Source organism: Electrophorus electricus, chromosome 2, assembly GCF_041902795.1.
Source record: "Electrophorus electricus isolate QZ-2024a chromosome 2, ASM4190279v1, whole genome shotgun sequence".
NCBI lineage: Eukaryota > Metazoa > Chordata > Actinopteri > Gymnotiformes > Gymnotidae > Electrophorus > Electrophorus electricus.
Window position 1 is genome coordinate 26062383 of NC_137498.1, and position 27002 is coordinate 26089384.

The following is a 27002-nucleotide window of genomic DNA, read 5'->3' on the forward strand; positions in this document are numbered from 1 at the left end:
TGCGACTATAGTGTAGCCTGAAACATAAGCGGCTATACTTTTCCTCATTTGGGTGGCTTTGCGGAAGAAAAACATTTTGTAAACCTGCCTGTTGGCAGTCGCGAAGGTTTTGTGTTTATATCAAATTTTTTTAACTCAATACAATTTGATCGTCACTGTAAATATTCAAAGGGTGAGTTGAAAGCTTGCTACAAATCTTTCTTCTGCAGCACTGCAGTGATCTGCCTATTTTGCTGTGTTGAGCTTACGACGATGGGTGTTTTCTGTTAACAGTTGCTAGCTACTAAGCTTCAGCGTATGTTTCGCAAATGATTATCTTTCTTTCAGGGCAGTGAGACAGGGGGTGTAAGCATTTCACCAGGCACACATAGAAAGGGAGGGGTGGGGGGTGCACAGTCAGCCTAAAACTTTTTTCCAGAAAATATTCGAACGACACAACAGATTCTGTTGTGGTAAACTGATCGTAACTATTTGGTGGGTTTTAAAAACTTGCACATTAGAATTTAGAAGAAGCAAAGATCATTTTATTACGTTTTAAACTTAGACATTTCCATAACACGGTGTATTGTGACACAGTTTCACCCCCCACCCCCCAGGTTCTTTCCCTTACTTCAGGCCCTTGTGTCTTCCTCTTGGCGGATAAGAATGATACATTGTTGCCGTAGAGTATACACAAATATCTGTCGATCAGGTGTCGCGTAGTGTACTACCTTTACGGTTACAACTGGGCACTGTCTCACGCAACGGTTCCGTGCAAGGTTTAGAAATATAATTTGATTTATAGGTTTCTTTTTTTGCGACCTTATGGATACGCAAGGCTTAGTGTGACACAGCACAATTTCCAAATAGTAATGGTTCTGTCCATTCTTTATCAGCATTTAAAAGCATTGAACAGAGTGAAACTGCTCCGCGGCCTTCTGTTGTAAAGAGGCCTGCGTCCCTCGCCTTCACTCTTCGTGTAGTAGGTGGTTGGAAGCGGAGAGTAGGGTACTACGACCAATAACAGTGCGCGACACACACTCAGCAGTCCACTATACAGCGAAACTTTCTGAAGCCGACGACAGCATTTTTTTGGTGACGACAAACAGTGTTTCGATCTATTTTCCATCACAGTTTTATTGAAGCTTGAATATTTGAGGCTTTTTCGTCTTTAATATGGAGCGTTTAATATGGTTTTGGCATGTGAAGATTTGTTTTTACAAATATAGTAGGTATTGTTTGTCGTTTATTATTGATTTGTAGTATAAATATGGGCAGTGTAGTGGATCGGGTCTAGAGTGATTGAGTTGCCTGTATGAAGACTTGCATTATATATTGTCCTACAGTTTGCACCTATCTTGACTTAAACTATTAGTCTTAGTTATACTATTATACATATGTTATTAATGCCGCTCAGTAACACAGCTCCTCCATATTTGTTTACTCATCTCATACTAAATTACTTTATGAGTGACTTTTTATTAGTGGTAGCAGTATACATCATGCCTTATATTTGCATACGGTGTGCAAACTGGTATTACAGTGCAAATGTACAAACAGTGTGGTTACTGTGGTTTTCTAAACAACATAGGACAGTTTTGTAGCAAAGTCGAACACAGGCACATTATGTTTAAACAGTCCTAAAGTGATAAGTGACATTCTGACCTTATTACAGCGACATACATCTTTTTAAAAATGCTGTTGCTACAACATGATGTGTGACATTTTCAATATATCATTATATAAGTCCTAGATATTAAAATGTTTTTCTTGCATAAGCTACATTTGGGGTGACAATCAAATATCTGAATATAAATAATATAGATTTAACTTTCTATACATTTATAGATGCGCTGCCTTTGGAAAACAGTGTGTACTGGTAGGAAGACTCAAAGAGAGAAGTAGTACGTGAGTGAGTGACTGAGTGAGAGGTAGAGTGAGAGAGGGAGGGATGATGATGTAGCCTGAGATATAGTAATGCTGTGGCAGGAAGTGAGGATTGTAGGGGTGGAATGTCTCAGTAAGAAATGCATAAAGGTCAACTGGGTGAACAAGTGTACGAGAGAGAGAGAACAAGGAATTCCCCCGCCTCCGTTGTTCCAGCCAAGAACCTAAAAAGAGTGTGTGACTTGTCTGAGCAAGCACTTTCCTTTGTATTCAGTCCATCTTTGTTATGGCATGTAATACTAAATTGCATTAATTCACATTAAACAGTATGTATATGGTGATTATGTATTTATTACATAACGTCACTTGCTGGGAAATAGAATGGGCATATGAGGCAGTGCATTTATGTAACCTGGGTCTAATGTATGCTCATATATGTTATTTAATTATCTACACTGTATGTACAGAATTATTCTATTGTTAAGGTCAAAAGTAATTTGTTTTGTATTCTGTGTTGCACTGCAGAGTCTGAATTAAAATCAAACGGGAAAAGGCAGGGATTAAAAGTGAAAAGGGGCGGGATGAGAGAGGGAAACAGAGTGGAAGTTATTGGTAGGTTGGGACATATAAGGAATCTCGAAGACTAAAAAGCACTCTTCGAGCTCTTAAAGATGAAGCCTATTAAAAAGCAAGGCAGACGGTCACCTCCTTCCACACGAGCCAAGGTGGGGAAGAGGAGGGGGTTGGCTGAAGCAAGCCCAGAGGAAGAGAAGAGAGATACAGAGGAAAAGCCCAAACTTTCACCCTCCTCTCCCAAGAGGCAGGTCTCCTCAAATTCGGACTCCTCACAGGAGGAGCCAGTACGAACCAGCAAGACTCCAGATAGGGAGCGGCACCGAGAGAGAATACTGGATATAACAGGGGATTGTGGGAAACCTGAGGAGCATTCTGGGAACTTCAGGTCAGGTGGTGCACAGAGCGACAGCAACAGCAGCACAGCCAGTGCCAACAACAGCCCCAACCCCTCATCCAGCCGTAAGACAGCCACCTTTAAGGCACGCGTGCCCAAGAAGAAGTATACCTCTGAGCACTGTGCTGGAAACCATGGCAACACCAGCACTCCCAGCACTCCCCCACAAAGCAACAGCAGCGCAGCTCATAACGACGGCGGTGCTAGTCAGGGACCCGTGGGCACCACCACCACACCCGGGGACACGCGCAGCCCGAACAGCCAACCAGCTGAAGCCGCTGCCACCCACAGCAACCCGGTGGCAGACAGGCCGGGGGACGTTGGCAAAGGGAGGGACAAGGCCAGCACATCCAGTCCCCAGCGCTGCTCCTCAACAGACACAGCCAGTGAGCACTCAGCCGAGCTGGAGGCCACAGCACAGCGCCCTGAGCCCCAGGTTGGCTCCCAGGGGTCACGGGTGCACCCCAGCCCACCGCCTTTGCAGGAAACCCTGCCACCTGGGCTGTCTGAAGCGCTCGCCAAGGGCTTGAAGAACCAGAGGGTTCTGGCCAGGGTAGGCACCAGAACAGGAGAAGGCTGGCTGCCTGACAGGGGTCACGAAGTCTCGGCCATTTTCCATGCTGGCGTCGTCCGAGAGGTCAGCAGGGAGCACGGAAGCGTGGAGGTGCAGTTGAACGGGGAGAAGAATTTATGTCGTTATCCATTTCGAGGGGGTACTGAAGAGGTGGACCTGATCCTGGATGCCCCACCTCCAGGGCAGGCCCCTGTGGCCATCGGCACGCGCGTGTGTGTGCCCTTTGGAGGGGGCAGTGAAGACAGTGAGGGGGCAAGACAGAGGTTCCGAGAAGGCCTGGTCACTCGGGTGGACCCGCACCCTGTTGTGTCCTTCCCCTATCGCATCCAGCTCCGGGAAGACCCCGTGGATGATGATAAGAGGGGAGTGGAGGAGGATGGAAGGGACACCTCTGCTCAGGCAGTGTGGGTCTCACGGCAGAGCCTCCGCCTCCTGGTTCCACCGTGGGACCTGGAACTACCCCAGCATACTGAGCGGGGGAAAGAAGGTGGAGTGAGGGCCAGAAAGATGGAGTGGGAGGAGAGAGAGGAGATAGACGTGGAACAGGAGCTGTGTCGTCTCAGCATGGTGCATGGAGTGGGTGGCCCTATGTTAGTGACAGAGATGTTACACCCTGGAGCTGCGGTGCCTTCAGTACCTCCCTTGTCCTCGTCTTCGGTCACATCTCTTCTCAGCGTAGCGCCAGACCGAGACTGGGACCACAGCCGAGAGGAGCGAGAGAAAGAGACAGAGCTGCAAAGGCAGTTAGAGAAAGAGCGGGACAGGGAAAGGGTTGCTCTACAGACGCCAGCCCCCGAGGAGGATATGGAGGTCATCCATTTCAGCCTGGCCCCACTCAGGGACGGTGGCCTCACCTCAGCCTTGGGCGCCAAACCTCTGGGTGTGCCCTCCCAGCCACGGCCCATTCTCTCCAAGCCTGCAGACTACCTCAGCTCTCATCTGTCAGTGGTGAGAAGCATCGGGCCACCGTTAGCCCCCCACTTGTCCCTCGTCCCTCACTCCAGTCCCTCTATGCTGTTGGGCCTGGACACGGCTACAGGGCCGGCGGTCATCTCTGCCACCCCGCACCTGCCTCCCATGCCTCCCTCCTCCTCCTCCTCTTCCCGCAGCTCCCTGGAGAAGACTTCCATCTCTGGCTCTCATGCCACATCTGGCAGCGGCGCAGGCACCTCCTCTTCTTCAGCAGTGTCTTCATCATCACGCTCCCGCACACCCCTCACAGCTGCCCAACAGAAGTACAAGAAGGGTGATGTGGTGTGCACTCCCACAGGCATCCGCAAGAAGTTCAACGGCAAGCAGTGGCGGCGGCTGTGCTCACGCGAGGGCTGCTCCAAAGAGTCGCAGCGTCGCGGCTACTGCTCACGCCACCTCTCCATGCGGACCAAGGAGATGGAGGCAGGCGGAGGTGTGGGCGTGGGCCGGGAGCGTGGCGGAGGCGGGGGTGGTAGCACAGGTACCCTGACACCCGAATTGCGCCTGGTTCGGACCAGCAGCGAGTTTGACTGGGACGAGACGTCGCGGGACAGCAGCGAAGCCAGTAGCCGCGGCGGAGACTCGCGCCCGCGTCTGGTGCTCCCCTCACTGCTGCCACAGGAGCTGCCACGTGACCTTTCACGCTTTGACTTCGATGAGTGCGAGGCTGCCAACATGCTGGTGTCACTGAGCAGCTCACGCTCCGGTACACCCTCCTTTTCGCCTGTATCCAACCAGTCACCATTCTCTCCAGCCCCCTCCCCGTCAGCATCGCCGCTCTTCGGCTTCCGGCCGGCCAACTTCAGCCCCATCACGGCTCCCTCATCACTCACCCCTCGCCGCCCACGCCACCTCAGTGGCACTAAAGTGGGCAACCCTGGCTCAGAGCGCGAACGGCACCTGTCTGGCATCATGCCCACCTTCCAGACCAACCTGACTTTCACTGTTCCCATGAGTCCCAGCAAGCGCAAATTGGATGCTCCACCTCCCCCACTCCCTAATGCTGTTGACTACAGCAAGTCTGACCCCCAGCTGGGTGAACTTGGACTAGGCCTCAACGCTGTGGCCTTCAGGGCGGTTTCCCCCCAAAGCCAGCCGACCACCCCCTCTTCGCTTTCCTTCCCTCGGCCGAGGAGTGCCACCAGTCGCCCCTTATCCTCCACTGCATCCACCCCTCCACCCATGCTGGTATCCCCCACACCACCCTCGCCCCTGCCCCAGGACCCTAGCCCACGTCGAGTTGTCCCTTTGCGTGACTCTCCCGTCATTGTGCGCAACCCAGATGTGCCACTGGCCAAATTCAGTGACGGGCCTCTGGGCCGGAGGGTGAGCTCCCGCTCTAGAGAGCACAGCCAGCCGCCACACCTCTCTGCAGGCCTGCAGGCCCCTGTCCCTATCAACCGGGCCACCACGAATGGTGGCGTCCTCCGGAGCCCTGCTCCCACCTTGGTGCTGGTGACCTCGGCCCAGTCTCTGACCACTGTCGCCATGGGACGGCCATCCCACTCCAGCCCCAGCCCGGGCAGCATTTCTGCCTCTGGTGCTTCCGCTGCTTTGACCCTGGGCTCTGGAGGGCGAGAGCGAGAGAGAAAGCCAGGGGAGCACAGGGATTCTCTGGGAGGGATGCTGCCACAGCCTGTTGCCTGCCACCCATCACCCACGGCCCTCCTCCCCCTCATCTTGCCCGCAGAGTCTCCGCATCCTGCCCCCCGCAAGGACATCATCATGGGACGGCCTGGCACTGGTGAGTCTGCACTGTGCAGTATGATCGATTTTCATGCAAAAGCAACACTACAAAAATCCTTAGCTGTCTGCCAAAGTCCAAAATGCCTTTGGAATAAAATAGGATGAATTCTGGAATGCGTGTGTGGAAACCTGATTTTTAAAATGCAAAATCAATACACAGACATGAGTTACAGTTATAATTATAGTTACAGTTAAAATAGTTACAAATGCTTTTAAAAGCTTTTATTAGCCTTTTTTTTTTTTGTGATAACATAGTCATTGTCAGGAGTAGGGCTGTCTTTTCAGGATACAGGGCCTAACAAATTGGGCAATTCTACAATCAAGCTAACTACAGATTTAGATGACTTGCATCATTCTCATCATAAAATATATAAAAGAACAGAGAAAAACAGAAAATTCACAAAGCCAGAGCTTCAGCCCTCCTCGACCACCCAGATTTTGCAAACTCAACTGATGATATTACCTGTTACCTTCAGTTCCATATTTGTTTGTTTCATGCTGCTGCTTGTATCTGCTATTATCAGCATAGCTGATAGAAAATAATTTTTCAGGATGATTTGCGGTTGAATTTGCAAGGTGAATAACAGATCTATCTCTATCTTCTTTTGTAGAAATTAAACTTTTTGAGGTTCACTGTTAAAAGTAAACTTGTGTTCAAGTTCAAGCTCAGTGGTTAAGGCACTTGACTTATAATCAGAAGGTTGCTGGTTCAAGCCCCACCACTGCCAAGCTGCTACTGTTGGGCCTCTGAGAAAGTCCCTTAACCCTCAATTGCTCAAGTTGTACTCATAATTGTAAGGTGCTTTGGATAAAAGTGTCAGGTAAATGGGTGTTTCATATGTTAGCCAAATTGAAATCATGCTAGTTGGTATAACATTGGAGATCACAGGCTTTTATGGCTTTCATTCAGTGTGTGTGTGTGATGTTTTTGTGTTGGTTAGAAGTTTGCTTTTTTATGCCATAGGTCAAAAACTACTACCTGTGTACATTTTATGCTGTAACACACAGATTGAACTAAAGGATTTTCTCTCAATTTAATTTCATTAGTTAACTCTCAATTTAATTTGATAATTTTGGATTCAATTAGACATACTTAATCTAAGGTACCTACTGCTGTACCTAAGTAAAGACAATTTGTACAGTACAGAGAAATCAAATGCCAGTTGTACAACATGCCATTAGAGAGAGAGAGAGAGAGAGAGAGAGAGAGAGAGAGAGAGAGAGAGAGAGAGAGAGAGAGAAAGAAAGAAAGACAGACTCACAGGAGATTTGGAAAGGTTACTTTAATTTTACATATTTATTTGCATTTTGATTGGGATAGTAATTCATATACATACCTGTAAATTCCTTGCTGAAGAATTATGAAATCTCTATTGTGTTCTGCCATTTTTGTTTTTACATGTCAATTAGTTTGAAATGAAGGTAAACAAACAAATATAATGAACATGCATATTTATATGACCTAACATAATTTATGTATAATACTTAAATGCAGTCCTTTGAAAAAAAAAGATTTTTTGATGACATTGTTGCATTCTTCACAGTAATTGATTACATTTCACAGTAATTGATTACATTTAGGCTTACATAATACAGACAAAAATCCAATCTTGCAGTTATTTTGTCATATACACTTATTATGGATATGCCTTACAAATGCGTTACAAAGGCATTTGGTAAATATACTAGTGAATCCTTAATGTGACATGGTAAAGTTTGTAACCTACCTTACTTTGACCAAAAATAGTTACGCTTGTTGGAAGTGAGTGGCATGATTCATCAAAACACCTACACCACCTTCATCTAGAATCTCTGAGATGTCGGGCAGTGATCAGGATGTCAGGATGTCAGGATGTGCATGATTACAAAGACATTTGGTTGTGTGTTAGATGGCATTTGGTAGTGTGTTAGATGGCATTTGGTAGTGTGTTAGATGGCTTGGTTGTGTGTTGCAGCCTTCTTGTAGGTTTGTAGGTTTTATAGTTTTCAGGATTTTAACACAATCACACACATCCCTCTAATTGTATTTTGATGCTATCAGACCCTGCATATATATATATATATATATATATATATATATATATATATATATATATATATACACACACACACACACACACACACACACACACACACACACACACACACACAACATATTTTTCAAAAACATGAAAAATAATAATACTTGTAATACAGTTATTATCCTAATAATTTGCATATATATTGAGAATATTTCAATATGTAATATAAATGAATATCCATGTTTACAGAAATCTTCACAAGGAAAATGGGAACCCAGTACTGAATTACCTTAGACACTCCTAAACATTTGCAGCAACATTTGGAGCATTTATGCCTGATTGTACATAACGTTGTAGGTGTTAATTTACCACTGTTTTTTGGGGTGAATATAGCATTGCTAAAAACTTGTATATTTATGTTGGAAAATTTACATAGAAAGGTGACTTTTTAAAGACAGCAATGCTGAGTAACACTTGCCCCTATGTGTGTGTGTGTGTGTGTGTGTATGTGTGTATGTGTGTGTGTGTGTGTGTATGTGTGTGTGTGTGTGTGTGTGTGTGTGTGTGTGTGTGTGTGGAAGAGAGAGAGTCAGAATGGGGGAGGGATGAAGCCTTTGGTATGCTGATCAGCAGCAGGTGTGTCTGAGTATGTAGTGGAGAGTGTTCTTTGCTTCCAGGGTCAGTGTGTCTTTAGACAGTTGCAGCGTGGCTGAAGTGGAATATTGCAACTTGCCCAGACATGTAAATGCTAGAAATCTCTGACATACATGTGTATACACACTTCTACACCCACAAGTATACATGCAGCGCACTAAAATACACACACACTTACATAAAGAATTCAGACTGAAGGAAGCGACCGGAATCTTGTATGGTTATCTGAGGCACATACAACAGGAATTATCCTGTAGTAAAAATCCTTTGTGTTACTACATTCCACATTTTACTCTCTCACTCTACCTGTCTCACTGTAGTCTGGACCAATGTGGAACCTCGATCTGTGCCAGTGTTTCCCTGGCATTCACTGGTTCCTTTTCTGGAGACCAGCCAATCAAATTCAAGCACCCAACCTGCTGATAGTCAAACACTTGTGAACCAGAACAAAGGTAAGCACTGACTGTTGACCTGAATGTAACACTTTTCAGTAGTTACCCTGAAAATGAGAGCCTCTTATGTCTTTTTGAAAGGAATAAATCGGTGCTTTCAGTGACTCCAATTCAATGACTCCTCTACCACCTCACAGAACCACGATGTGGAGTAGCTCTTGTGACTGATGGACGTGCTGGCCAATCAGGGGCAGAGGGAAGGTCTCCATCCCGACCGCCACCCTCTGTAGAGGATCCTCCCGCAGAGAGGGAAGGAGGAGACAGTGAGACTGAGAGTGATGCTGACGATCTGTAAATATCTATGCTGCACTCTGACAACCCAGACATTCTCTCTGTATGCATGTACTGTTGGAAATAGTGTGAAAAGGTGCCATCCAACTGTTTAGGAAAATGTGTTTTTTTTATCAGACATCAAGAGGTTGAGTTTAGAATGGTGAAGTGACTCTTTCATTGATTTGTGAATGAGATTTTACTCAGGTGGCACCCATGACCCTGCCCCCTCCACTGGTACAGTGAAGAGACGGACCCAATCGCTCAGTGCTCTACCCAAAGACGGGGACAAGAAGGTGGGTACAGGCATCAAACACGACAACATACGACCATATTAATAGGTTGATTTAGCACATTTAACTCTCCTTACTTTTCAAATTGGCCATCTTGCGATGGTTTAGCGTGCTTACACTGTTCTTGTCCCTCCAGAGGGAGAAGGACCATATTCGCCGACCTATGAATGCGTTCATGATCTTCAGCAAGCGCCACCGTGCCCTTGTGCACCAGCGGCACCCCAATCAGGACAACCGCACGGTCAGCAAAATCCTGGGCGAGTGGTGGTACGCTCTGGGAGCCAAGGAGAAGCAGAAGTACCATGACCTCGCCTTTCAGGTACTCACGGAGAGCCTCAGAGCCAGCTTCACATCACAGGCAGCTGTCATGACAGCAACATGGGTTTAGCATTTCTGTCCTTTTTGTGTTATAATTATATTCGTCATTCATTAGGTGAGCTTTTATGACAAATTTCCCTGTTTCTTGATTTCCTCTATTGTTGTAGATTTGTCACACTGGACAATTTCAGATCATCTGACATTAGATGATATGGGACTGAGTGAACAAAAAATGCATATTGATTATATATTTCTTTTTATAATTAATAAACAAAGTGACTGAACACCCATATCCTCAGTGTGGAAAAAGTAATACCGCCCTACAGATAAAATGAGTTTATCAGGATTATAGGAAATGCCTTTTTTAACCATTCTGATATGCACTTTGATTCTTGACTTGCTGCATGACCCAACTGTGCATCAGCTTGTGCTTTAGTTCATGCACAGTTATCAGGCATTCTTTGTGATGCAGTTTGAATTTTATATTTCCTTAACTTAATGTTAGCTCTCCAGGTCCTGAGGCAGAAGATCATTCCCATGCTAGCACCTCCATGTTTGACTGTTGAGATGATGTTCTTATTGTGGAATGCTGTATTTACGCCAGACATAATGGGACTCATATCATCCAACAAGTTCCATTTTTGATTCATCTGTCTGTGGAACATTCTCCCAAAAGGTTTGGGGAACATCCTGGTGTTTCTTGGCAAATCTGAGGGGACCGTTCATTTTTTTCCACTTTTTTTCATGCTAGCACTTTTTCTTGCTTTCTTTCCCATGATGACCATTTTTGCCCAGGCTCTTTTTCGTTGTGCAGACATGAACATTGGCCTTGTCTGAGACTGGATCTTTAAGTGTTTGGGGAGTATGTCTCTCGCTATGGTCCAGTGGAGCCCCAGGGCCTTTTCAGACTGATAGATATCAGGATGTTTTTGTCTGATCTCAGAATTAATTTCTTCGATCGTGGTATCATGTGCATGTGGAATCTTTGAGCTTGCTCATTTTCACTTTGAAAAGGGTCATGGGTCAAATTAAGCAAGTTTTCTAAAAGGCAGTGCTGCATGTTGTCAAGTCTGTGGTTTGGTCAGCTAACTTGGTTAACTAATTATTCACATTTATTATAAATAAACAACATATGTTACAAGAAGTGTTATTTGTTCCCTCAAGTTCCTTTTATATCTCTGAAATTCTCTACCTAAATGAGAAACCTTCAGAAAACATTTCAAAAAGATTTCTGATCCTTTAATTTTTCGTTCAATACTTCTATTTAATTATTTTCTCCTTTTAGTTTACATTTTGTATTTTAGATTTAATATGTAAAGCATTGTATTAAACTTGTTATAAAACGTGCTATACAAATAAAATGTTATATATTTATATCATGTCAATATTTCCAGTAATATAGAAAGTTAGGATGGTGTTATATGCTTTTCACAGATCTGTTAATCTGCATGTATGCATCTATTAACCTGTGTGTGTCTTAGGTGAAGGAGGCTCACTTCCGGGCTCATCCTGACTGGAAGTGGTGTAATAAGGACAGGAGGAAGTCTCTCTCTGAGGGCCGGGGTGCTCCGGGGGCCAAGGACGCAAGAGAGCGAAGTGTTTCTGAAAGCACAGGTGTGTTATCCGGGCTAGCGAGGTGTTTCTGAACGCACAGGTGTGTTAGCTGGGCTAGCGAAGTGTTTTTGAAAGCACAAGTGTGTTTTCTGGCTAGCGAGATGTTTCAGAAAGCACAGATGTGTTAGCCGAGCTAGTGAGGTGTTTATGAAAGCACAGGTGTGTTAGCCAGGCTAGTGAAGCAGTTAAACCCTGGCCAAACATGCTCAAGCTGTGCCATTCAAACCATTGATCGTCTTTGTTCAAATGAAGTGACTGAAGTGAGGATGGGAATGGATGCTGAATAGAGTGATTTTCTGACTCAAACTTTTCCTAGCAGTTACACCATGCTTGCATTTGAAAGCTTTTCAGAATGTTTTGTGAGCAGAGAAGGAAGTAGGCCAGTTGAGAGCAGAAAGTGATATTAATTATTAGAATCTGAGAAATGAGCCTAGTGAGAATATATTATAGGGCATTCCCCATTCTGATAAAAAAAGTTTCTGGCTTTATTAATTTTTTTCAGATATGCCAAAATTACAAATGACACATATCATAGTGCAGTTAAGAGAGTATACAAAGTTCGAAATTGCCTACTCAACTCACCCCAAATGTTGACCCCTCCACAGAATTTACCAGTATTTAGAGGTTTGAGGTCAATAGAACGAGCAGATCATAGGAGCAATAATATTACCCCTTACTCTGGTTCCTCTCATTCCAGAGGCCCAGACAGTGTCTCAGGGGGTGGAGCACAAGGAAGCAGGCTCCACCTGGGCATTGCCAGGGTCTGAGCGGCACGGAGAGCCAATGGGAGGTCAGCTCCAACGTCCTCGAGCATTTTCCCAGAGTGCAGTGCATATCATGGAGAGGAGAGAACGAGAAAGGGATCTGGAAAAGGTATATGGCTATATTAGGAAATTCACAGACTCATCCTGTTGCTTAGTAGCAGTCTATTAATTGCCCACCCCTCCCCCTGTGTGTTTCTCTGTGTCTTTATTTTGTAAGGATGGAACTGATTCGTTTCAGACATGCCCTCCTCTCACACAGCGCAGGGCCAGTGAGGAAGTGACCAGTGATGAAGAGCGAATGGTCATCTGTGAGGAAGATGGAGATGATGATGTCATGGGTGAGGATAGTTACATCATGTTTTAATGCATGATTTTAAATAGATAGAATTTGTTTCAAAAGCCTATCCTAGCATAAAGTAAAACATGTATGCAAAAGATGAACTTTGTCATTTCATTCACAGGATTTATTGCAGATGTCTTCAATAAACATCTGTAATAAGTTTCAATGTATCAGCACAAATCTTTTGTTGTTTAGACATGAAATTAAATTGATATTTTGATAGGAATGCATATAATTTACACCAAAAGAGCATTATGCATTCAATGGAATATTAAGTATTTATTATAGAAATGCTGATGTTATTTAGTGTGGTACATGTGGCCCCCTTTGAAATGAAGGTAACCATTGGCTTACAAAAGCTTACATCTTGAATCTCATTGTTGGTTTAATGAGGAGACCGCTTGAGCTGGTGCTGTCTCATACAAGCTTCAGTCTGATGTCTCTCATGTCTCTGTGTGTCTCGCTTACAGATGATTCTTTCCCAGAAGGCTCAATAGACTTAAAGTGTAAAGAGAGAGTTACAGACAGTGATGAAGAAAACAACCCCACATATGAAACCGACGGCAAGGTAAAGCCTTCAGGACTTTCATTCGTTGTTTTTTATGTATCATGAAGGTCAGAACTGAGTTCTTACCTTTCTGTTTTAATCACTGGCAATTGCTCTGTGATTATTTCTTTTTGAGCATAACCCACCATGACAGATATAAGGGAATCACAAATATCAGAACCACCTGCTTGGCTTGCTATAGATGTATGTGACTGATGGTAGATGACTTGTATCAGCCGCATGATTTTCAGCTTCTAAGGTGACTGTTAGTAGAAAGAGGAGAGTTCTTGGGAGCAGCCTCTCATTCTTTGCACTTTTGTTTACCTCTATACTCCCCTCTGTGCAGCCAGTGGTCCAGCCTATCATATCAGCAAACAAGGAGACACAAGGCCATGGAGAAGGTGCAGAGAGTAAGAGAAAAGAGGTGGAGGGTGAAGAACAAAATGGAGAACCCAGACAAAGCAAAGGAGGAGGAGGAGGAGGGCAGGTCCCCTCTCACTCTCACCTGTCATCTGTTAGTGGCCTAAATGTGACTCCCTCATCTGAGCCTGGATTTTCACATGTGCTGGGGGCTGGGCGCATGGCCCCCACAGTAGTGACCAATGTGGTTCGTCCTGTGGTCAGCACTCCCATTCCCATCGCTAGCAAGCCTGCAGAAGGTGGCTTGTCTCTTGGGGCACCACCCCCTGACAGCAAGCCCAAGCTCCTGATTGGCACAGGAGGACCAGCAGGAGGTGGAGCCATTGCAGGGGGTGGGTACTTTCCCTCCTCCTCCTCTCCCAAACCTGTTGGCCAAGGAGGCCTAGTCACAGGTTTAGTGCTTGGTGCACCGTTCCCAAACCAGCCCACTGTTCGACTCATAACCCCACCCCAAGCCTTGCCAGGCCCTGCTGCTGGTAACGGAGCACCTAACAACGGTGTTGTGCCCGTTCCCCTTCTTCAGCCTCAGTTCCTGCCAGCCGCTTCACTTACTCCTCCTAGTGGTGGCAAACCAGTCACCCAGGTGCAGTACATCCTTCCAACTCTGCCTGCCACAGCCAATCCAAACAGCCCCTCCCCACAACAGAGCCAGCAGCCAACCAGCATCCTTGCACTGCCTAGTGCCCCACCCACACATGTAACCCTGTCCAATGGAGTCCATACTGGCGCTGGGCCAGGAATAAGATATGCCTCAGTGCCAGCAGTTGGAGGGGTCAGCCCAGGAGGAAGAGGTAAGACTGGAGTTAGGGACCATCTTACAGGGTGGACACAGGGCAAATCTTAAAAAAAAAAAAAAAACAGCTCAGCCAAATGACATATAGAGTTTTATTTTTCATATAGTTTTGGTATATGTTTGTTGTCCATACCTTAAGTTTATATCAATATTTTAATAGATTTTTAGATATAGCAGGAAGTTCTACTGTGTCATAACCACAACAGGTGACAATGACTAAGAACTAGATGTGTGTGAAGTGTATACAATTTTAAGAATGTATTTAACATAATATTCAATGACAATGCACTTTTATTATTAGAACAACCAGGGTACAGGCAATTTTGGATGAACTGTCACTTTAAGAGATTCCAGTGAATGACAGCGCTACAATATTAGTTTAACCTTATTTTAGATTATCTGCAAATCATTTAGACACTAATGGAAACTAGTAGCTGAGCAGACTTGGTGAACTGATCATACTTCGTAGTTTAGAGATTACTCTCCTTCAGTAGGCTTTAGAGAAGTTAATTCCCATCCCCTCTTTCTCTCTGTCTCTCTCTCTCTCTATCTCTCCCTCTCTCTCTATGTAGTTCAAGCACAGTCTCCAGTCTTACAAAACAAGATGTTGGTTTCCATGGCAACAGTGAGAGCAGGATCCACACCTCCACAGCCTATTTCCCTTGTGGCCCCACCTCTTCCTGTACAAAACGGGACTCAACCAGGAAGTAAGGTAGGTTGGCACAGCTGTACAGTCATGGCAAGAATCCTACAAATCCAGCTCATGTACTAAAGAAAATAAAAGGTACTTTGACCATACGCCCACTGTATGTGTTCATGGCAGATTTTTCAGATCGCACCCATGCCCGTGGTCCAGACCAGTATCCAGCCTGGGGGAACAGTGCATCCTGGGGGTTCCTTTCCTGTCTCTATGGCAACAGCAACTGTCATGGCTTCAGGAAACACCCCACCTCAGACAGTGCTGTTGACTCCATCTCCAACAAGGTAGTTTAAGCTTCTCTATCAAATGAACTTCATTAGTCAAGGTAAAATAAGTTTTGTTTATTCAGGTGTCTATTTAGGTAGACACCTAGGTGTTTTGGTAAGGGAGATGTTCAGGGAGCTGGATTCTATGTAGATGTTTGTGCACAATGTAGATGTTTGTGTAGATGTATGTGCGCAATGTTTGTCTAGCTCCACTTGATTTTAGTGTTGGGGTCCCACCCAGGATATTTTCTCTCATCTTTAACACAGTTGCTACTTCTAAAGTCAGATTTTCTAATCAGATCTTGATTCCAGTCCTACTTATTTCCATAGTAATGATTTTAAAACCAAAGCAGGCACAATTTGGCATCGTGACGTAGAATCTGCTTGCTGTCCTTCCAGCTAAAGGGGTAGGAAGTGCTTAAGCCACAACCCTACTGCCACTAAAGTGCACTATAGGAAAAAATATATTTATGTGAGAAATACCCTGTCTGGAAATGACACAGTGGATGGTTGTACTGTGAGTCAAGGCTGTCAATTTCCATGAGAGACTGTAAAATGTTTGTCTGTTTTTTCTTCAGGATTACTTATGTGCAGTCAGCCTCTGCTGTTGCTGCCCCTTTGCCAGTGGGCTCCACATCCGCAGTCTCTTCTCCTCCACAGGCTCAGCCCCCTCCTGGACCAGCATTTTTGCCATCTCCCATGGCAACTCTTGGCTTCACTGCCATTGCCCCTACTGGTCAGGCATTGGTGCATCCACTCGTGGCAGGTGAGTAAAATCTCTGATCATGTTTGAGGTATGTATAGTACACTGATGCGGCAGGAGCACACTGCTCACCAGCCTCCTTCTCTTAGGCCAGCCCCCCCTCTTGGCACCAGTTCCGCCCCCCAACTGTTCACCACAGCCCACTCATCAGCTAGTGACCGCCATTTACCCCGCCCCCGGTGTCACTGTGCCGACGGGAGTGGTTTCCATGACGACTGTGCCTCAAAGCATAGCCGGTTCCATGTCGACTCCTACGTCGCCCTCATCAGTGCACATGAAGATGACTGTGGCATCCCCTGCACACTCGCCATCTCAGACGCTTGCTGACACAGAGGCACAGTCCCAGGTTACAGTGAAGATGGACAGCCCTGCAGGGCTCAAGGCTGACCCACAGAGAGAAGCATCAAACGCTGCAGGTCAGGCTCCCTCTGGTGGTGTGGCAGAAGCGATGCGGCCCGCTAGTCCAAATGTGCACCTGCATGCAGGTAAACATTGGGTGGATTTGCACAATTTTACACACACTCACGTAACCTGTTGAATTTATACAGGGGTTAATTATGTTGTTTGGCATGCTTTACATTATACTTATGTGTCTGGTATTGCTGACTCACTGGTTACACATCTTGATATTAATATGGGGTGTAACACACAGTCCCAAGCAGCTACTTCACACCAGTGAAGTTTTAAAGAAAGATTCTACTTTTCATGCCTATAAGTTCCCATCTGATTCATACAGTAGTTCCCATCTCATACTGTACAAGGAGATTAGTAGTAGTTCGCTTTAATCATTAGTTTTATGTACTACAGCAAAATATGAAATTGTATATGTATTTGTTATAACAATATATATTTGATGTACATTATAATATAGTTAATCGTTTATCCTTACAGGAATTGCATCAGGAGCTGCCAGAATGTCCCCGCTCCCTCTGAAAGTCAAAGGTCAAGTGGAGCACGCGCCCTCAGCCCCAGCAGGGGAGGAGAGAGATGTTAGAAAGGAGACTAGGCCAGAGCGGGAGGGGAAGTGGGACAGCGCCTCCTCATGGACAGAGAGAGCGGCAAGAGAGAGGGGAGTGGAGGGAGGCTCGAAAGGCCAGCTCACTGAGCATGACTGCAAAGAGGAGCTCAGCAGGGAGGTGGGTGAGGAGCCACACAGACCCTAACACAGCTAACTCTAACACAGCTAACACAGCCAACACAGCTAACCCTAACACAGCTAACTCAGAGTGTCACGCCTCTCTGGAAACGCTAATACAACACACTGGAATTGGACTTTTAATTGCATAATTAATCTGAAAAAAAGACCTTTTATTACAACTTCAATATGTTGCCTAATACTAACCCAATTGAGCATATTGATTTGCCAGGCATACTTAAATCACTATTGTTGTGTCATTCATGATATAACAAGTGTGATTATTCACTATAGCCTAATTTTTGTGAACTGTGTGTAAATAGTCAACGGTCAGAGGTGGTCAGAGATATGTTCTCTTCCATCTTACTGAGTGCAGCTGGATGGAATGTAGAAGTGGACTCTACTTAGCACTCCTTTACCCAGAGACAAGTAGTATATAAAAGGCCAAGCAGTGGGAGGGGATTTCAAAATGTTTGCATGGCACCAAATGACAGGAGACAGTAATTTGTTGGAGATTTGGCGTGGGTGCTTGAAGCAGTGATATTGTCTCTGTAGTTACAGGTGTCAACAGTTTTAGCTTGAGCTAAATGATTTAGTATGGCTCTGTGAGGTTCAGCGGAGAATGATAAGTTCTTTTATTATTTTCCCCAGGCCAACATTACACTCACATGAATTGCAGCTGCAATTTCAAATTAGGTTTAGTTTTAATATGCTTAATCTTAATCTCATAAGATTATGATGCAGTCATGCAGTTATCACACCCTGCGTGTTGTGTACATAGGTGTTCCTCTCTTTCTCCTATCACTCTCATCCTCTATTCTCTCCTCTCTTATCCTTTCTTTCCTTCTCTCTACAAGTTTGATTCCAGCACTTCATTTTTAACATTTCTTATACTTTCCTTGTTGAAATAGATCTTTTATTTTGACACCTTCTATTTGTAATTTGCTCAGTTATTTTTAATTTTTTTCTTTTGGCAAAAACCTTCCTGAGGTGATAGATCTCAAGATGAAATGGGTTTGTTATTTAACTCTTTTATGTGAAGCACTGTGAACTGCCTGTGTTATATGAATAAACTTGACGGGGCTTGGCTCTCTCAGGCTGGCCGGAGAGACCTGTCTGTTCTGGACCCACCTCCACCGCCGCCACAAAACGACACCCCTATAATCAAGAAGACCAAGTCCCGCCCCCCACCACTGAAGAGTACTGTGGAACCTGTGGAAAGGTGAGTAAAAACATTATAAAAACATTATTACACGGCCATGTACATGCAGTCTGCAGTGACATAATTCGGCAGTGTGGTTTTGAGAACCTTGCATTTCTTTCCCCACCTTTCCCCATTGCAAAATTCCCCATTGTTCTGTATGGTTTAATTATCTGTCCATAAGAATTGTTCCCAGACCCAAGTACACTTCATGTACACTTCAGAAAGCAGGAGCTTGCTGTTCTTGAGGCAAACGACTCATCTTGCGTCTTGCGGTATTGGCTTTGTGGTAGTCTGAAAAAGAGTTGGTTCTTCACGATTAAAAGTGTTTTTTTGGTCATTCACTTCAGTGGTCTTCCATAGCCTTCCAGCTTGGTGGTTGCTAAGCTATAACATGTGGACTCCAGCTTCTTGTACCCAATAGTTGTTTTTGACACACTTAAGGTTTTGTCTATTGATTTGTTCTGATTTCTGTCCTGCTTTACAGACAGTAACGCTTCTTTAGTTCTTTGCTGAGACACAGCAGTAACAGACTTCACACACCAGCAAGCCTAGAATCAATCAAGTCCTTCTGTGAGACCTGACACAGACACACATGGCCAAAAAGCAGCACTGTTTGGTTCATTGTATGGTCCCCAGACAACCAAACTGTATCACTGAACTTATGGACTACACCCTATAATGGAACTACTTGACTGAGCACTTCTTCTGTTTGGGTTTGGACTGTGTCTTTCTACAGTCAAAGTGTTCAAATTGACCCACAGTTGGTTGGCCTCTCTTTGCAAAGGGTGTTGTCTGACACATACTTGGAGGAGCGTCTGGCCGAGCTGCCCGAGTTTAAGCCAGAGGATGTGCTGCCCTCTCCGAACCTGCAAAGCCTGACCACCTCTCCACGAGCTATACTGGTCAGCTACCGGAAGAAGAGGAGGAACTCCACAGGTGTGTGTGTGTGTGTCTGTGTGTGTGTGTGTGTCTGTGTGTGTATGTTTGAGTGTCTGTGTGTGTACCTGTGTGTCTGTGTGTGCATCTGTGTGCCTTTGCGTGTGCGTGTGTGTGTGAGAGCGAGAGATATGCTAGCAAAGAAAACAGCATCAAGCCAATATGTTCCATATTTTGTATCCTCCATACATGGCTAATGTTTTGAAAAGGGACATTGTGTGTCAGTTTAAGTGCGGCTCTGTTGTGGACTGTGCAAACAGAAGCGTGGCGCTTGTTAGCAGATGTGAGCTCAGTGGGGGCGAATTTTGGAGCCTGATTGCTTATTTGGCCTGTTCATGGTAGATTCTTTTTGGGGAATGTACAGTTCTATTCCTAACAGCCTTTCTCTCACTCTTCTTCCTCCAACCTGTCCCTTCTGTCTGGTTCTCCTCTCCCTTCACTTTCTCTCTCACTCTTTTGCCATCTTTCTTTATTGCTCCCTCTCTCATTTTCTCTCTTGTTCACGCTCTCTCTCTTTCACTCTCTGTCTATCTACTAGATCTGGACTCTGTCGATGACCCCAGTTCTCCAAGGAGAAAGAGCCGTCGCTTGTCAAGCTGCAGCTCTGAACCCAACACACCTAAGAGTGCTGCCAAGTGTGAGGGAGAGATATTCACTTTCGACAGAGCTGGTGGGTACAAACAACCTCTCATTCCCTTTCTCTCTCTCTGTCTCTATCTCTCTCTTTCTTCGTCTCTCTCTCTCTCTCTCTCTCTCTCTCTCTCTCTCTCTCTCTCTCTCTCCCTCTTTTGCTTGCTCTCTCTTATTCTGTATCAGGAATGCTCTCTTAATTATCACCAACACTGGGACTCATGCTTGTTGTAAATTATTTTCAGTTTAACCACTTTGTAGCAGCAATGCTGATGTTTTGCCTTGCATAGTAGATTATTTTCCAAACAAAAAATGGGCAATTTTGACAGCCATAAACCCGAATAAATTCACATTCTTTAAATATTCTTAACTTGGCCTGAGCACCAATAATGGTTTATATAATGTGCAGTTCATATATATCTTCAAGAAGTATATATTTAATTGAATTTAAGTTTCTTCTTGAGCAGTCTTATAGATATTCTAAGATGATTATGTAGTTGGGAGGTTTGTTTCGGTCTGATTAGATTTCCTTTTTTTATCAAGCTCCCGTCAGCTGGTGCTGGATAATGTCCAATGGGATGGCATTTTACACTCAGCGTAGATGTGAAATATGAGATGCCATATGAAATGTGGACTTGCTGGCAGATTAGCTGGAGTGATGACTGACACACCTCTTGATGTTGTGCCTTTCATTGTGGTACCATGCAGCAGGGTGTGTCTCAGAAATGGGCACATTGTGGCCATCCGCCTGGTTCAGGTTTCTACCCCCGGCACCTGATCCTCATCCTTGCAGGCCCAAACACTCACCCATAAATGCGCTGAAGGCTCAGTGTCTGTGTGTGTGTGTGTGTGTGTGTGTGTGTGTGTAAGTGAGAGTGAGTGAATGAGTGAGTGAGTGAGAGAGAGAGAGAGAGAGAGAGAGAGAGTGTATACGTTCAGTACACATGTGATTTGCAGAGAACCAGCATGGACAGAACGGACAGAAACTTCAAATTGAAACACTTGATCCTGTTTAAGGAGAGCAAAGCCTTTATATTTAGCCCAAGTTCTTTCAATATTATTTGTTAGGAGTCTTATGAATCTTTGTTAAGCTTATGCATAAGAGGCAGGGCCAGCAGGGGCCGTGTGTGGTGAGGGTGTGTCCAAAAAGCTGGCCTGATGCCTGGACTGAGATTTCTCTATCTACATCATCCAGTTCCTTTGCTGATGCCTTTAATGTATATATTGCTGCTTTTGTGCATAAAAGCTGAGGATGATCAAATTGCTTCTCAGCTTTGCCGTGCAGATGAGCATTATGTCTCCTCTCCAAACAATCTCCCAAGTAAGCAAGGCATAAACAAAAGGTGTTTTGCTTCACTGAGCTTTCCCACTGGCATGATCATTTCAGTAGAAATATCAGCTATTAATATTGAACCAACATGGAAACACTTTGCATGCATGGCACATGACACTACACATTACACCTCTTTGGTATTTTGTCAAAGAAATCCTTGCCATATTGTATAGGCTATTTGTGAAATCACAAATGAATCATCCTAAGGATATGCCACTTCTAGACTATAATAGGTTTTGGTTTTGCCCTCCTTCACAGCTCTCATTCCTAATGGCATTATGTAAAAGCCCAGTGCTGTTAGGCATTCTGCAAGGGTGTGACCTGCCAAGCATTCAGTTAACATCTGCATCGCTCAATGAGAGACTATAGCATGAGGCACATTCCCGAAGTGACACCTGCTCCTTATGTGTCAGACACATAACCTACAGAAATATGACATTTACCAACCTCCCTGTGTGGTCGCGTGTGTCCTCTGAGTAGGAGAGACGGAGGACATCCTGTCAGAGTTGGACCGCGCGCCCTACTCATCTTTGCGTCGCACGCTGGACCAGCGCCGGGCTCTTGTAATGCAGCTGTTCCAGGAGCATGGCTCCTTCTTCCCCTCAGGTGAGTGCAGAAAACATATCAGGAGAAAAAGGCTGTAGACACACAGGCCCAGTAGCTGAAGTGATGGACTTTACTCCCAAAAAGTGCCAGGTATTCCAAATGGCTCCCATTAGGATTCATTGATATTCAGCAGTGATCACTGAGCAATGAGGTTAGGCGGTTAGTTTCGTCTTTGGACAAATAGACTGGGAGAAGTGTTTGCTAGATGTGCATGATGTGTCTAAGCCTGATATTGTGTTTGCCAAAAATTATTGTAGTTATTGGTTAGAAAATGGGAGTTTTGGCTGATAATTAAAACCAATCATTTTCATCTCTTCGACAGATTACAGCTTTTCTGTTTAGTTTAGGTCTTGGTTATATATTACTACAGCTATAAAAAATAATAACCAATACAAGAGATAACTTTTGTAAAGTGCAACCTGCTTTTGGAATAATTTTCACATCAGATTTGTTTTTTATTAAGCAAAGTGTCTGGTGTTTTTGACTGTGAGTTTTTACACTTATGTTTTTTTTCTGGTGGCTTTCCAGCCATAAGGTTTTTTATACCTGCATTAGGCCTGTTGTTCCCCAGGAACAACGTATGTTTACAATAATTGTGATGTCTGATTTACCTGTGACATGATTATGTAAAATGAATTAGTGATCCATTTTTAACATATCTTTCACTTCATATGTAGATTATAGTTTGAACTTGCTTTAAGATTCATAAAGGTAACATTATCATATTAATATCAGTATCAACCACAGCAAGGTGCTAATGATCAGTTATTGTATTGGCCCAAGAAATTCAATATTGGTGCATCCCTAGTATTTGCTTTACCAGTGTTCACTCTCCTCAATGGCCAGCTGTGGATAATACATTTACCATGTCTTCCTCCGTCTTCCCCTGTGTGCCAGCTCAGGCCACCGCTGCCTTCCAGGCCCGCTACTCGGACACCTTCCCCACCAAGTTGTGTCTGCAGCTGAAGATTCGTGAGGTGAGGCAGAAGATCATGCAGACAGCGACGCCTGGTAGTTTGGAGGGTGGTGGAGGAGGGGCTACTGGTGGATCAGACTCTGCCACTGCCCCTGGACCATCCAATCCTGTGGCCAGAGAGGAAGGAGGGGCAGAGTCGCACAACAAGGGCAGAGGCTGGGAAGGCTCAAAGGGCGGCTTGGGTGACTTGCAGGAGCAGAGATGAAGAACGACAGAGAAATCAGAAGGAACGGTGACAGAACATAGGAAAGGGTAGTGAATGAGTGTAAGCAACTTCACTGACATTATACAGCACATTTTGTTCCATTTCTAATCAACCGTGTGGATTTCTCTTCTGTTTGGTTCACTTTGTTATTTTCCTATTGTTGGACATAATCTCTCTGAGGCAGTTCCACACACTCACCAAAATACACATATATTTTATGCAAGTATACACAAAGATAACCTTCACACACTTTCACAACTGGCACAAGAACCTTTTCCATACAGTGTCTGGTGGAAGTCATTTGTGTGTGCCACTCAATGCCAGGCAGTGTCGGGGTTACCCACAGCGTGACTTCACTTCCTGTCTTGAGTTTCAGAGCCCTTCCATGCTGCAGCCCAGGCAGCACTAGACTGGCCTGTCTGCACAGTGTTTCCTTGCCTGGCATAGAAATGAGACTGTTCTAGGAAAAATGGCTGGAGGATTTGCGCTTGCACTTTGATTTGAGAAAGACTGAGACAGAAAGCAATAGATGGAGAGGAGGAGGGTCTTCGTAGGAATGGCACACACTTTTTGTGTGGGGGAACTTGCAAAGCCTGTTTCCGAACTTGGACGCAGGCTCATAACCAAACTCCTGCAAAAGCAGCAGACCCCAGCACATACAGCCCAGCAGAAAGAGGCTACAGCGGATGACCAAACTGCGCAAACAACATCAGAAACAACAACACAGCCCACTGAAACCAAGAAAGCAGTGTTCTTCTTCTCAAATGGAACGTCCCCACCGAGAAATATGGTGGGGAAAAAAACAAGACACTATACTCTATGAATCAACTTGTAGTTATGCTTTGTTGTTTGTAGCCGTTGTGTGGTACTGGTGGAATCGACTGATATATATTTTTCAGTAATAGCTTGCTCCTCTCTTCTTACTCTGGTGACATTTTCAGCATGGACTCTGAGTTTTGGGTCAAAAACAGAAAAAAAGACTCTCTGTTATGGCCTCTTAGCTGAAGCTCCTCTCCTCAGGCCTTCATCTTAAGGCTTTCCCTAAGCCTTCATCTTAAGGCTTTACCCCCCCTCCACCCCACCCCACCCCCCACCCCCTTCACCTCTCTCTGTACATAATGGTGATGACCTGGGGGCATGAGGCTTTCCTTTTTCCTATTTTTTTTTGAGAAATGTTTCAATCAGGTGTTTGCACAATACATGGTCATGGACCATGAGTAAAATCAGGAAAGTATTTGCTTTTAGAGTTATTTAAAAACTAACCAAGAATTTTGTTTCATTTCATTTGATTCCCTTCTTTTCTTTTCTTAGGCAAGGCTTTTTTTTTAAAAAAAGACTCTTGTTTTTGTTTTTCTGTTTTTATTTTTGCCCTTCCCCTCAAACTTTTACCTGAAGTGTTGATGGAAAGCACCTGTAAAGTGCTGGTCCAGAGTCAGAATAAGCTTTGAAGTCTTGAGTAAATTTGAAAGAGGATAATGCAAGGGAAAGCTGATCTGAGACCAGTGCTAAGGTGGCATTTCTCAGGATCTCCTCTTCCTTTTTCTGCCACTTTACTTTGTTCACTGGTGCAATAGGACAGTATGGATGGGAAATTTATTTGGTTTAGATGAGGGAACGGTTTGTGCCATAGATATTCACTGTATAGGCTGACAAAGCTGTCACAGTATGATATATATATTGAAAAAAAAGTTAAAATAAGAATTATATTAACATTCATAAATGAGTGTTGAAGAATAATCCAAACAAAACAAACAACAAGCTAAAATCTAAAAAACAATCAAAAAATTAACCTAGCACTTTTTTGCGTCTTGTTTTGCTGAGAGGAGTAATGACTATATCGATACTTCTCAGTCTTCACTTGAATGTGTGACTATATATATATATATATATATATATATATATATATATATATGTGTGTGTGTGTGTGTGTGTGTGTGTGTGTGTGTGTGTGTGTGTGTGTGTGTCCGTAATATACAGGTGTTTTGTGTGTGTGTGTGTGTATGTGTGTGTGTGTGTGTGTGTGTATGTGTATGTGTGCATGCACGCGTGTGTGTGTGTGCACGTGTATGTGTGTGAGCGTATCTGCTAATACCTAATATGCACCTTGGCAGACCAGACTTGCCCACATGCAAATGCCATCCATATTTTTCATAAACTAGGGCACTCTACTAGAAGACTGTTATCCTATGCCTGTAAGCTGGGTATTATTGTATTGATAAGGGGATTCTCAAGCAAACCGTATAACATGACACAAACTTGACTTTTGGCACTTCACCATATATTTACCATTCCCAAGCAAAAGAGAAACGCTTACACACACACACACATGCATACCTGCACATGTATGTGTGCACACCTTCTGATTGTGTATCCAATAAACTGTCCTTACTTTGGACTGGAGAAGGAATTTTAGAAATAGAAAGATGAGTGTAAGCTCATAAGCAGGCATGTTGACCATGTGCAATATTTCTAAACAAAAGAATATTGAAAATATTAAAGACCTAACACAACATTTTTTCTTGTAGTTTTTTTTTTTTTTTACCAAATGGTTTCTGTGTCAGTAATGAACAGATCTGTATTGGGAGAGATCACACCTGCGAAGCTGTGCCCTGCAATTATTATTAGACCAATAGCCTCAATTCTAGCATAGACCCTTGACTTCCAAAACTATGTTTACAGAGCCAGTCATGTGATCCAGTGCAAGATTTCAATCAAAACAAAAAATAAAAACAAGAACAAAACAAGGTTTCAATAAAAAAAAAACAAAATAACACAAAAAGGAAATCACCCCTTTCTTAATATTAAATAATATTTCCACATAGCATTATCTCTTTATCCTTCACAGGTACATAGCCTATCATCATAGCTAATAACGTAGTGCATAGCTTATCATCAGGTGAACATTAGACACCAAGACAGTCAGCTTGCATAGATGTGAGGCATCTGCAAGAGGTCAGAGGTAAGCTCCATTAGGCACTGCATAAACAGGAAGCACACTTGGTTCACTGAAAACCCTGTTGAGCCTCCGAAATTGTTTCATCCAATCTATTGCTTTTAAGTTCTTTCATGCCACTTTCTTGTGCTGTTACCTCTGAGCTACTGAGTAACAAATATAAAGTTGGTATGGTCTAAGTTTTAAAGCTTCATTGCTGTTATTATTACAGCCCGTTTGAATTTGTTAACAATACAATTCTGTGGGTGGGATAGATCCTGTTATTCGCTGCAGCCACAGAAGGCAGATTCACCAAAACCTGAATAGCTGGAGTAGAGAAAATTACACAGTGTTAATGTGCTGAAAGGCACTGATGCTATTTACCTGCAAACTAATCATGCCAGTCAGACATGGAATGATGTCATCTGATTATATGGTTACAAACTACATTTTCTTGTTTGTGGCTGCAAAGGAGACATTACTACTACATATATACATGTATAGTAATTTAAAGATTCTACAGATATAGTAATGTAAAGATAGAAAATATGTGATATCAGCCTTTAAACAAAGTTGGAATATAAATCTTGTTGCATTTTAAGATGATTGAAAGGTTTTCTGTGATAGTATGTGTACATGTGTATCAGCTGTAATGAATGCATTAAATCCCACCACATTGTGTCTTTTAAGTTGTTTGAAAAA

General features: G+C 44.0%; 1 protein-coding gene across 3 annotated transcripts; it reads left to right on the forward strand.

The window, feature by feature from the left end:
- On the forward strand, positions 1–25880 carry cica (capicua transcriptional repressor a). 3 transcript variants are annotated; one of them, XM_027016257.3, is made up of 21 exons: positions 1–172; positions 2392–6126; positions 9124–9255; positions 9393–9546; positions 9722–9821; positions 9955–10137; positions 11618–11750; positions 12448–12623; positions 12732–12852; positions 13325–13422; positions 13748–14612; positions 15187–15326; positions 15438–15598; positions 16159–16346; positions 16433–16828; positions 17235–17479; positions 18576–18700; positions 19467–19618; positions 20157–20288; positions 22062–22187; positions 23085–25880. In XM_027016257.3, exons 2-21 carry the CDS (start codon positions 2538–2540, stop codon positions 23366–23368), a joined length of 7500 nt encoding a protein of 2499 aa, XP_026872058.2. In that variant the 5' UTR covers positions 1–172; positions 2392–2537; the 3' UTR covers positions 23369–25880. The 3 variants fall into 3 exon arrangements, with proteins under 3 accessions (XP_026872058.2, XP_026872059.2, XP_026872061.2); XM_027016258.3 differs by having other exon boundaries at positions 12774–12852; XM_027016260.3 differs by having other exon boundaries at positions 23090–23309.
- The last annotated feature ends 1122 nt before the right edge of the window (positions 25881–27002 follow it).